This window comes from Megalobrama amblycephala, linkage group LG23, assembly GCF_018812025.1.
Source record: "Megalobrama amblycephala isolate DHTTF-2021 linkage group LG23, ASM1881202v1, whole genome shotgun sequence".
Classification (NCBI taxonomy): domain Eukaryota; kingdom Metazoa; phylum Chordata; class Actinopteri; order Cypriniformes; family Xenocyprididae; genus Megalobrama; species Megalobrama amblycephala.
In genome coordinates, this window is record NC_063066.1 from 24,046,222 (window position 1) to 24,058,905 (window position 12,684).

General features: G+C 36.2%; 1 protein-coding gene across 4 annotated transcripts in view; it reads right to left on the reverse strand.

The window, feature by feature from the left end:
• Window positions 1-5,036: 5,036 nt before the first annotated feature.
• The window catches only part of LOC125258680 (activin receptor type-1C), a 109,407-nt gene continuing 101,759 nt past the window's right edge, over window positions 5,037-12,684 (reverse strand). For all 4 annotated transcript variants that reach the window (XM_048175643.1, XM_048175645.1, XM_048175642.1 and 1 more), the window contains one exon: window positions 5,037-7,004. In XM_048175643.1, coding sequence (XP_048031600.1) covers window positions 6,879-7,004 — 126 coding nt within the window. In that variant the 3' untranslated portion in view covers window positions 5,037-6,878. The remainder of the gene's footprint in view (window positions 7,005-12,684) is intronic.

The following is a 12,684-nucleotide window of genomic DNA, read 5'->3' on the forward strand; positions in this document are numbered from 1 at the left end:
AAAATTATATAATCCACAGTTTGCGGTAGTCACAAACCATGAAGCCCCTTTACAATAGACAATATGTGCAATTAGAAAAACATCCACAATATTATAGTGAGTAAATACACTACAACATGAACAAAAACATGACTTATACTGGGCGATAAACTTGCTCAACAGGAGTGACTTGAGAGTCAAAATCAGGTAGGCCATTCCTACCTCTCCATAGCAGACTGACTCCTTCTCTGACTAAACAGCACTTATTCCTACCTGCATATAACTCACTAGCGCCCCCTTCATGGTGAGGAAGAAAAACTACAAGAAAACCATGATAACACTTTCTCAAACTGTTACAATGTAAAGATGCCGCGAATATTGGAGAGGGTGTTTCTGGGACTTAGAAAATGGCATCTACACTGCAGAAATTACAAGGACATGAACCCAAATGTCCCCGTAATGCTGGTGCGTATTCCTCGTAAACCACAAAAACCAAAACGCACACATTCCATAGACATGATTTTTATTATATCCCCTTAACCCACCTCTAACCCTAACTGATGTATTTTAACAACTTGATCTCAAGAGTATTTGTATTTATTTTTTTCTACCACACGTACATTTGCATTGACACAAATACATATAGTATTGACATACTGACTGCATTATGTTATTTCTTTAGCTTTGGGACACAGGCGATGTTGCCAGCTCACACACCTGGTCAGACCGATCCGTTGGGCTTGGGCTTTGGGACAATCTTGGGTACAGTCCCTGGTTGCTGTCGCTTTGATTGTGGCAGGCTCTGACTCCGCGTCTGCTGTGGACTCAAACATCAGCCCAGCAACGATGAAGCCTGTGGCTGGTGTGTTGTTCTCCTCCTTGCTCTTGCAGATCGTGAAGGGGGAATCTTTGTGGAGTACCCACTCCACGTACTCCATGAAAGTCCCTAGAGGCTTGTTTCCAGGCAAGTATGCTCTCACCTCCACGTTGAGGCTTGTCTGGAAAAGCACACACAGGCAGTCGTCATCATAAATAGATGTGATGGCAGAGTTCCAGAAATGCCTGTGTGTGCCTCTCTAGAGACTGGTTCCCCTGTGAGAGGAGAAGGATCCTTTTCGCTGCTGCTAGATCAATGTTGGGTCCGTTATTCTGTCACGTCTGGGTTGCAAATGATGAGGAGAATGGATCTAATCGCAGCAGCTTAACTTTTTTTTTATAAGAACATAAAAGAAACAAAACACTCAGGAACAAACTCTTCGACATTAACAGACAATGAACAGAACAAAACACAGGGCTTAAATAGACCAAATAATTAAAAAAATTAACCACATGTGTAACTGAATCAGTAAAAAAGGCAACAAATACAGTAATTAATACAGGTGGGAAAACTAGAAAAAAAGGAAACATGCATCAAACACATGAATTCTGCTGTGTCTATTGTACTGAACCATGATACCAATATATATATATATATATATATATATATATATATATATATATATATATATATATATATATATATATATATTATATGGATAACATTTTTGAAACTCCATGAAAGTCCCAAGAGGCTTGTTTCCAGGCAAGCATGCTCTCACATCCACGTTGAGGCTTGTCCGGAAAAGTATATATACATATATATTTCAACACCAATAATAATAAATAAATAAATAAATCACCAACTAAGACGATGATGAATCATGAAAAATAGTTTATTGTTCTATGTTTTTCAGAAAATGAAATGCTCTAATACAGACAAAACAATACTACTCACAAAAGTGGACATATTATGTAATCAATTTTCCCCTCCTCAATATACACATCTCTGCTGTGTCTCAAAACATCAGACACCTTTACAGGCGGCACATCCTGTTTGTAAAGACTGAAATGTTGACATCTGTTAGGATCTTAGATTGAATACCCACATGTTGAACTTAAACATTTCTCAACAGCATCAGGCCAGTAATGGTGCAGTTTTCCCTAAGTTTTAAGGATTTGGCTGCCCCAGACATCTTGTCTAATCCATATTTAAGCATTTTATGCTTCTGCAAATGATTGAAGCAAGATAAAACAAGACCTGTCTTCAACAGGCAAAATTAATTAAACCCTTTCTCTTTGGTAGAGATTAAATACACATAATTGAATATGGATATTTATGCCAAGCAGTCAGCAACTGTCTATGTCTAATGATAGCATTATGTAAAGTTTAGATTAAAATATAAAATATATCATATGCATTATACTTCATTGAGTATGGAAAAACCCTATAGGAACAAGCGCTGTTAGGCAATTTTAACACAAATCAGACATTAGAAGTGATATAATTTACAGACAAGTTCCAGATTACAGCTGTACAAAAAATAGAACTCTATATGCACAAGAACCTCACAAGGCATATTTATCACACACACACACACACACACACACACACACACACACACACACACACACACACACACACAGAGAGAGAGAGAGAGAGAGAGAGAGAGAGAGAGAGAGAGAGAGAGAGAGAGAGAGAGAATAATATACCATAGGTCACAGAGAAATCTGTGTTTAACCACAGACTTAAAGCACAATATAAAACAGACAAGTAAGTTATGCAGTTATACATTTTAAGAAATGACAATGCTCCACTATACTGTTTATTTATTTACACATGTTATGTTTGGTTTCAGATGTGCTGGGCTCTTCCGTTTCTGTATTTTCAAGTCTGTTGAGTGCTGATTACTATTCTTCAGCAGCTTGGAGCCTTTATATAGTGCAACAGAGCGCAATTTCTACTAGAATATTAACATTAAAAAATATAATGTTAATAAAACTTCCTTCACAGTCATATATTTCACAATGGCATTTGGAAGTCCTCTAGATCAGAGGTCCCCAACCCTGAGGTTGCGACCCATTAACAGGCTGTGGAACAATCTGGGAAAGTAAAAAAAATAAATAATAATATATATATTTTTTTTCTTTCTTTTTTTACTTTTTTATTGACCTTTCAGATGTATTTAAATAGAAAATATTATATAATCTGTAATAGCATTTCATGTTTCCTGCAAACAAGTTTTCTTGAGTATCAAGACACTCATAAAAATCAAAATAATTTGGATAGTAATGTATCTAAAAGGGAAAAGGCTAATAATATTTTCAGCCTAGACATCATTATTAGAAAGATTTACATTAATTTACATTAAATCCGATTAAACCTGGATAATTTCAGATAAGTTTTATCCATATCAAATTCTGTTTCCACATCTATTTAAGTAACGGTTATTGTTCAGATTTTTGGCCAAAATCTTCTAAGGATACACACGGATAGAGAAGCATGCCATTGGCTGCAACCGGCAGATATTAAGGCCAGTCACTGAAGTCGATTGCGCAACCAACCATAGAATAGCCTAATTTGCTGCATTTTTTTATTGTAATTTTTTTATTGCTTTGGATATGTTTCTCAAGGATACAGACATTTTGACAATTTTTTGTGTGAATTTGTCTATTCAAGCGCAAGAAGACATGAAAGAGAACTCGATTTAATAGGCTATTTGGATGTTTAAACACAGAAAAGTTCTTGAAAACGTCATGTGATTACTGCCTTTCTGTAATAATGTAGGGAACCACTTGTTATACATAAATCATGTAACAGTTCATGTTTTTACTTGCACATAAGATTTATTTTTAATCCAAATGATGCATGTGTGCTAAATGAACAGTCATAAATCAAGAGCATGCAAACAAAAGTTCTCTCTCTGTCTTTACCATAAGTTAACGTTAATGATATGCTCCTCGTTTTACTGTCTTTGCTATTGCCATATCTGACCGAACTACAAACTTTCCAGCGATGTCTGTAAAAATAAAAAATAAAAGATGCAACAGACAAGCTTGGGTGTCTGTGCCGCTACACGTTCAATCCACTCTGCGTGTTTCGCTGATCAGCTCGCACACAGCAGCTATAGCGTGAATACTTGATTTGTTTAATATTCTGTTACATTTACTTCATAGACGCCCTTCTCCAATATCTCCATTGTGCTCTATGTTTGCTCTGTTGTCGTTTTTTCTTTATCTGGACACAAGCATATATTGTACACACTGCTTCACGAAAATTATCATCATTTGGCAAATAAATAAATTATGGACATTTACATATGCATTACCAACATTTTTTTTATTTTATGTAGGCTTTATGGTACACCTCAAACAAGGGATTTAATAGTAATTTATAGTGTTAATATTAATTGCCGAGTCGACGAAAAGCTTGGGTATACAGAGCATTCGCAGCTTATATAGACCTCACACCACTGCACTTTAGAATTAGTAATGGAGCCTTGGTCAAACTGTCAACTTGAGATTTGAATCTGTGGCTGAAGGAAGTAGTTCTGCACGAAAGAGGGTTTTAAAGACATTCTACTGTTATTTCTTATTTATTTACACACTCATGCCGTCAAACTGTTGTATAAACGCAATATCACACGAGTAGCCGATGCGATATGGCTGTATATCAGCATGCTGGGATTACCTACAGCCTCGTGCCTACAGCCGAATCACGGCTATGCTGATATACAGCCATATCACATAACTACTCTTGTGATATTGCTCCTATATACTATATTGCATTGTACCCTTTAATTGCCACTATCCAAATTTACATAGTGGGCGCAATTTAGAAAACATTAGTTTCACTCTTGCAACAGGCTCAGCCAATGTTTCTTTAGTGCAGGAAGTAGGAAAAGTCTAAGCAATGATGATGATGCAGCTACTGATGAGAAAACTGGAAAAGGGAAAGCTGCATTTAACTGAAATTATTGTATGTTTTTCATAATATGGTATCATGATATTTATGATATAACACTTCCCTGCCATTGACAAGTTTTTCTGGCAATCCATGTTTATACTGTTATACGGTAGGGTTTTTTTCAAAGCAGAGGCTCTGTTCTATCTTTTGATACATTGGCCTGGTTTCACAGACAAGGCTTAGATTAAGCCAGGAGTAGGCCTTTGTTAAATTAGGATATTTAATTTTTATAAACGTGCCTTAGAAACAAACAAACAAACAAACAAACAAACAAACAAAAAACACATTACTGGTGTGCATTTCGAGACAAAATAATGGCACTGACATATTTTAAGATAGAAAGTCAGTGCAAGTTGCTTTCAGTTAAAACAGCACAAACATGCATTTTAGTCTGGACTAGGCTTAAGCATCTTCAGTGAAACCGGGCTATTCTGGGGGCCATGAAATTTTTTGAATATAATAAAAAATGCTGGCGCTGACTGGCAACTTTAGTAAACGCCTGTGAGGAAAGAGTTAATTACTCAAACAGGGAAACTACTGAAAGCCACAACTTGAGCTACCACTTTCCCACTGAGAATTTATGACATTGAAGAGCAATTTTTAGACAGGCTAAACATGACACAGTCACCTGTAAGTGTGACTGAATGTGTGAATGTGTGCGTGCCTGTGTGTGAACCTAGTGTCCCCAGCCTGTGGACCAAGACACTAGGATATACTCCAGCATCCCGTGACCCTGCAGAGGATAAAGCAGTTTGGAGAATTGATGGATGGAATGGAAGGATATATAAATTAGCAGATTAATCGTTGTTCTGATCACACCTCAACCCCCCCAATGCCTGGGCGTTTCCCCAAAAATATTTTCAAAACAAAACCAGTTGAAGACCCCTGCTCTAGATGAAACATCTATTCAAGAGGCTTTGGATTATCAGATTTTTTTTTCTTTCCGAAACTGGTCCATGATACATAAAAGGTTGGAGACCTCTGCTATATATGAAGCATCTTGTGAAATTGCTTTGGATGATCAGTTTTTTGTTTTTTTAACCTCTTCAGAGATCAGGGTTTGTTTCAGATATATGCACATGAGCAAAAAATGTAGCCAATTTCCTTTACATTCTGAAATGACAAGGCTTACAGGAAATCATCCTATGTACACAGTACAATCAAAAGTGATGTGAGCAGTTTAAAACAGTAGAAAAAATAGTGCCAGGAAATCACAACCTGCACAAAGCTGGGCTAAAAAAAAAAACAACAAAAAAAAAAACAGTTTCCTGTTGCAGACCACATTATGCTGTCTGACGTCAACACATGGTCTTAACAATGTTTTTTTATATATATATATATATATATTTGGTCCTTTGTATATAAACTCAGCAAAAAAATAATTTAAAAAAATAGTATATTTTATATAGTATTAAAACAAAATACTATATGGGATACTATATTTTAAAGATAATTTTGTACAATCCAAGTAAGCTTTTTTGGAAATTATTTTTTATGCTTGCTCAATGAACCATAAGTAATTATAGCACATGCACCTGTGGAACAGTCCTCAAGACACTAATGGCTCTTTTCCACTGTGTTGTGCGAACAGTTTACAGCCCCCTCCTCCTCCTTTGTTCAGGGAACATATGTTCACTCATTATTCTATTTCTGTTTTGTCAGATATCTGTGCAACTTAAGTTTGTCTCAGGTGTTAAATGTTTTTATGTTCATACAATATTTATGTTCATTTTCACACGTTAAGAAATTTGCTGTGAATAAAAGAAGTTGAAAGTAAGAGGACATTTCTTTTTTTGCTGAGTTTATGAAAACAGATATACAGACATTTGAATTGTGACACTAAATTACACCAAGCAAAACGTTTATGGCACAAAGCATAATGTGCAACTCAAAGCATTTGGCACTTGTAGGATCAGTTGAGGTAGCAGTATATCAGTACTCTATCACCATCTATTGACTACAAAACAGAATACACTTTCCTTCATTTTTTCAAAGCTCAGGTCACAAGACAGTCTTTCCCTCTTAAATTCCTGCAATCTTTGGCATCTCAACTGAGCATTTCAAATGTCCCAATAACACTGACGGACAGAGATAAGTGGGGAACCAGGTCGCTGGATTATTCTTTAACGTCCTTGACCACAGTCACCTGAGATAAGGTTTTCTTGACACGTAGTGCTGTAAGCCGAGCAGCTGGATTGGCATGCCAGCTCTCCCGCATGATCTTACCCATAACCCTCAGTGCCTGGAACAAACACAAACATACATGGGTGATTCTTCACTTTTGACTACTTGAAATCTTGAAGATGAAACTTTATAAAAAATAAATAAATAAATAAATTTAAAAAAATTTATCTCATGTCCTCATTCTATACTCAGGGAACCAGGGTTACGTATGTAACCAAGACGTTTCTTTCTTGTGTTTATCCACTTTCACTTTCTGTGTGTATGTCAGGGACGTTTCCTCCAAGGAGGCAAGGGAGGCAGTGCCTCCTCAAAAAAAAACTGGATGAGAAAATAATATTACAAAAATAAAACACCGCAAATGTTACAAAATTTGACATTAAAAAGTGTAAAAGTCACTAGTTTTTCTAAAGAAACACTGCCAAACCGCGACACCTGCAGGTAAAGTTACAGCGGGGAGTCTGCGTCTCTGTGCCTCCCTTCAGCTCAAAGAAATAAAGCAGAGCCCCCTAAGTGTGTGGTGCGTTTAGTGGGGGGTAATTGAGAATGAATGGGGGAAAGTCACGTGAGAGGAGGCAATGCCTCAACTGCGCTATGATTGGACATGATTGGTTTGTGCGATAAATCCCGCCTCTTGTTTTTGTGCTCATTCTCGTTGAATCGGCCTAAATTAACACAGTGATGGCATTAATGGGAAGACTAATTAAAAAGTAAGTAAACAACTGTCACTTACATATCACTGCTTTGTGTCATGTTAAAATCAAACTTGAAATGGCCTGAAAACATGATGACTCTGGGTTTTTAGTATTCATTTTTTCATTTCATTCTTTATTCCAGACACTTTTATTCCACATCAGACAAATAAAAGAAAAGAAAAGAATAACATACAAACTTACATACAACACACATTATTTAAAAAAACAAAACAAAAACAAAAAAACATACAAACTTGCGTTTCAGTGCTTCCAGAACCAGGAGGAGTACCTTGTATCACTTAAATTTAAGATTGTTTATGACCATTATAATTGTATTTCGTGAGTCACTTAATCAACATATGAAATTATACATATAATTCCTTAGTACAGCATGCAAAGTAGGAACATCACTGAATACAAACAACTGGCTTGCACTAGTCCACCTTGGGAGCTTGAGCAAAATTCTTAATGCGTCATTAAATGCTACCTGAAGCTTTTTCATTTTAGCTTTACTGTATCTACACCATAGATGTGCCGTATAAAATTAAGTACAGTAAGCTCTAAAAAGTGCTATTTTAACATCATCTGTGCACATATAAAATTTACGAGCCAACATATTTGCCTGTCCATACAATTATAGCACTGACGCTGCACATCATCATCATTTAGATCATTTCTGATAATGTGACCCAAGTATTTTATTTTATCCATCACATTTAATACTTGGTCACGCAAATAAAAAGAGGGAAAATTTTGCTTAAGATCCTCTTTGGATTTAACAATCATAACCACACTCTTTTTAGTATTAAATTTGATCTCATACTGCACACCATAACTTGAACATATATGAAGCAACTGTTGTAATCCAGCACTATAACGGGACAGAATAACTAAATCATCAGCATACATCAAATGGTTAATAAGACTCTCACCTATTACACATTAGTGAGCAATCTGTGTCTGTGAGTGAGTGTATACAAGCTTGATGACTGCAGAAAATAAATTGACTATTAAAAAGAAAAGCTGAATATTAGTAAATAATAATATAAATAATAGTTTAAATTGTTACTGCCTTTAGTTATTATTTTGGAATAAATGTAAAAATGAGTAAAAACACTAACTTGATGACATTTATACTTGGTTTTAATAAATAGAGCATTACATAGTTGCATAATTGTGTAACAGGGACATAAATGAGGACTTTGCCTCCTCAATTGAAAACACCACCGCACACCACTGGTGTATGTATGTGTACTTAATGTACTGTGCTTAATGCAAGTACAGCACAATGTTGGCAAAAGGCATGCGTTGCATGGACCTCATTAAACATTATAAAACGTACAATTCACAGAAATGGTGAGAAATAAATTACCCACAACATTAAATAAGAAGGATAGCTCTGTATAATTCATACATGACGAATTACTGAAAATGTTAATAAATACAAAACAACAGTATAAGAACACATTATAAACATACAAAGTAGCACTGCACGCTAATTTGCATAATATATTCATACCGCTCCAGTGCAATGATTATCACAGTATTCATGCACCGAGTCCACCACATTTTCTCCAAAATGCTCACATTCGAAAGAAACGCAAAACAACAACAACAACAACAACAAATCCTATTTTAATGCTTAATGTTTAAGCATTCTGCGTGACAGAAAAGGTTGTTCTGTCAAAAAAAAAAAAAAAAAAAAAATCCCAATATTTTCATCTCTATGGTAACAGCAATTTCACTGATTTGGATATTGTATGGAGTCAAATTAATGCCTTAAAGTTTTGCACAAAAATAAAGTTTTTCAAAACAAAAACAAAAGAATTGAGCAATAAAAAAATGTTTTGCAAACAAAAATAAAGAATTGCAAAGGAAAAATAAAGTATTGAGCGGAAAAAAGTAAGTTTTGCAAACAAAAATAATAAATGGCAAAATAAAATAAAGTAGTGCAAAAATAAAAATATAATCAATTACAAAAATCAATGACAGCTGTAATCCTATTTTATCTTTGCCACATATTTTTCATGCTCAAACCTACTAAATCATTTGCAACGCTCATTTTATTCTGCGCTTCAGTCTAGTGTGTGCTTACGATACCGGTTTTCCTTTGCGCTGCACATTTCTGCGCGGTTCTCTGTTGCTTATATTATTATTATTGCCTACCACATTAATCTGACGTCACTAGCTTGTAATCTTTGAATCTAAATCGCTGTTACAACGCGTTTGCATCTCACTAGCTTGTTAACTTGTCATCGGATCAGTCTACAAACACGGTGAGTCATGTCATCCTCTCCCAGAATTGTTTCCTGTTCCATCTGTCACATGTTCAGTATAGCTCTCTCTGTCAGCGACGAGGGATTTACATGTCATAAATGTAGGGAAATAGTCAGGCTGACAGAGAGAATCTCAGAATTAGAGACACGCATCCAAACTTTAATCGAGGATAGTAAGAATGCAGGGGCTTCAGATACTGTTTTGGATGCGACTAGCTTAGTGAACTCTGTACATTGTTCGGTTCCGGCTGTAGAGCCCGCGCAGCAGGGCACTTGGGTAACGGTGAGGCGGCCTAGCCGTGAAAGACACCACTCTTCCGTTCCAATAAGAACATCAAACAGGTTCTCCCCACTCAGTGACGCACCCACTGAGAATCCTGTTGAAAGTGCCCTAGTTATTGCAGATTCTATTACACGGAACGTGAAAATAGAGACACCAGCCACCATAGTCACATGTTTGCCGGGAGCCAGAGCACCTGACATCAAAGCAAATTTAAAAGTGCTGGCTAATGCTAATCGTAAATATTCTAAAATTATTATTCGTGTTCGACTTCACCAGTCGGAGATCACTAAAATTAACATTAAAGAGGTGTGTGAACTTGCAAATACAATGTCAGGAGAAGTAATTTGCTCTGGTCCCCTTCCTGTTCATCGGAGTGATGAGATAGTTAGCAGATTATCATCACTCAATGGCTGGCTGTCTAAGTGGTGTCCGCAGAATAATATAGGTTTCATAGACAATTGGAAAAGTTTTTGGGGCAGACCTGACCTGTTGAAAAGAGATGGTATTCATCCGTCCCAGGATGGTGCTGCTCTTCTCTCTAGTAATATGGCACATAGTCTTAGAGCTGAAACATGACAAACTGGGGCCCAGGACAGGAAGCAGACAGACTGGCTAAACCGACCGTCTGCTAGCTGCCTCACGTTACAGAAGTCAGATAAATCCCAACACATAGAAACTCTTACACCTAGATATTATCACATAGAGACTGTGTCTGTACCCTGAATTAGTAAAAACAAAAAAACTTCCAAACCCATTCAATGGTAAAAATTTAATTGATGTTCAACAAATAAAAAATAGAGATAATAATGATAAACAAATGATAAAGCTTAGATTGTTAAATATTAGATCACTTTCTTCAAAAGCACTTATTGTAAACGATATTATCACAGACAATAATCTAGATGTGCTGTGTTTGACAGAAACCTGGCTAAAACCAGACGATTACATTACTTTAAATGAGTCTAGTCCTCAAGGTTATGATTATCGACACAATCCTCGTCAGGCAAAGGGGGAGGTGTTGCTGTAATTTATAGTAATATTTACAGTATCAGCCAGAAGTCTTTCAAATATAATTCCTTCGAAGTGATGGTGCTTTACGTAACATTATGTAAGTTGACATTTGTGCTGGCTACTGTATACAGGCCACCAGGACACCATACAGACTTTATCAAAGAATTTGCCGATTTTCTATCAGAATTAGTACTAGCTGCAGATAAAGTCCTTGTTGTTGGTGATTTTAATATCCATGTAGATAATAAAAAAGACTCATTGGGATTGACATTTACAGACATTCTAAACTCTATTGGTGTTAGACAACAAGTGTCAGGACCCACTCATTGTCATAATCATACTTTAGATCTAATATTGTCACATGGAATCGATATTGATGCCATTGAAATTCTGCAGCAGAGTGACAACATCTCAGATCATTATCTAGTCTCGTGTATATTACATTTAGTGAAAGCGGCTAAACTGCCTCCCTGCCATAAATATGGTAGAACCATCACTTCTACCACTAAAGATCGCTTTATAAATAATCTTCCTAATCAGTTTCATCACCTTAGCATACCAGACAGCTTAGAAGACCTCGATGTTGCAACAGAAACTATTGCCTCTGTCTTTTCCAGCACATTATACTCAGTTGCTCCTTTGCGTTTAAAAAAGATTAAGGAAATTAATCCAACACCATGGTACAATGAGCACACTCGGGCCGTAAAAACAGCAGCTAGAAAAATGGAGCGCAGCTGGAAAAAAAACAAAACTAGAAGTATTTCGCATTTCGTGGAGAGAGAAAATGATTGAGTACAGAAAGGCCTTAAAAACTGCTAGATCTGCCTATTTTTCAAAACTTTTAGAAGAAAATAAACACAACCCTAGGTATTTATTTGATACAGTGGCTAAATTAACAAGAAATAAAGCTTCAACTTCTGATGTTTCCAAAGAGCATAGCAGTAATGACTTTATGAACTTCTTTACTTGCAAGATTGATAATATTAGAGAGAAAATTATAACCATGCAACCGTCTACTACAGTATTGTGTCAGATAGTGCATTGTAGTGTCCCTGAAGAAAAATTCAATTCATTTTCTGCTTTAGGAGAGGAAGAATTGTCTAAACTTGTTAAATCATCAAAATCAACAACATGTATGTTAGACCCTATACTAGGGCTGGACAATAATTCAATATCAATATATATCGCGATATAATTTTTTTCGATAACGGTGATATGATTTTTAAACACATTTCCGCTATTTCGATATATACATTACAGCATTTCTCACTGACTTGAGGCGCAGCCGTTAGAAAGAGCAGAACGCGATTGGCTATTTGCATGATGAGGTACACCACAGAGACACGCAGCCACCAGCCAGTGCTCAGCAGTTGGATCAAACGTGAATGCGGCAAGTTTTACAAAATGAGTACACCTGATGCAAATGCGACGGAACAAGCTTCCACAACTTGATGAAAATATGTGTGCATTGACACC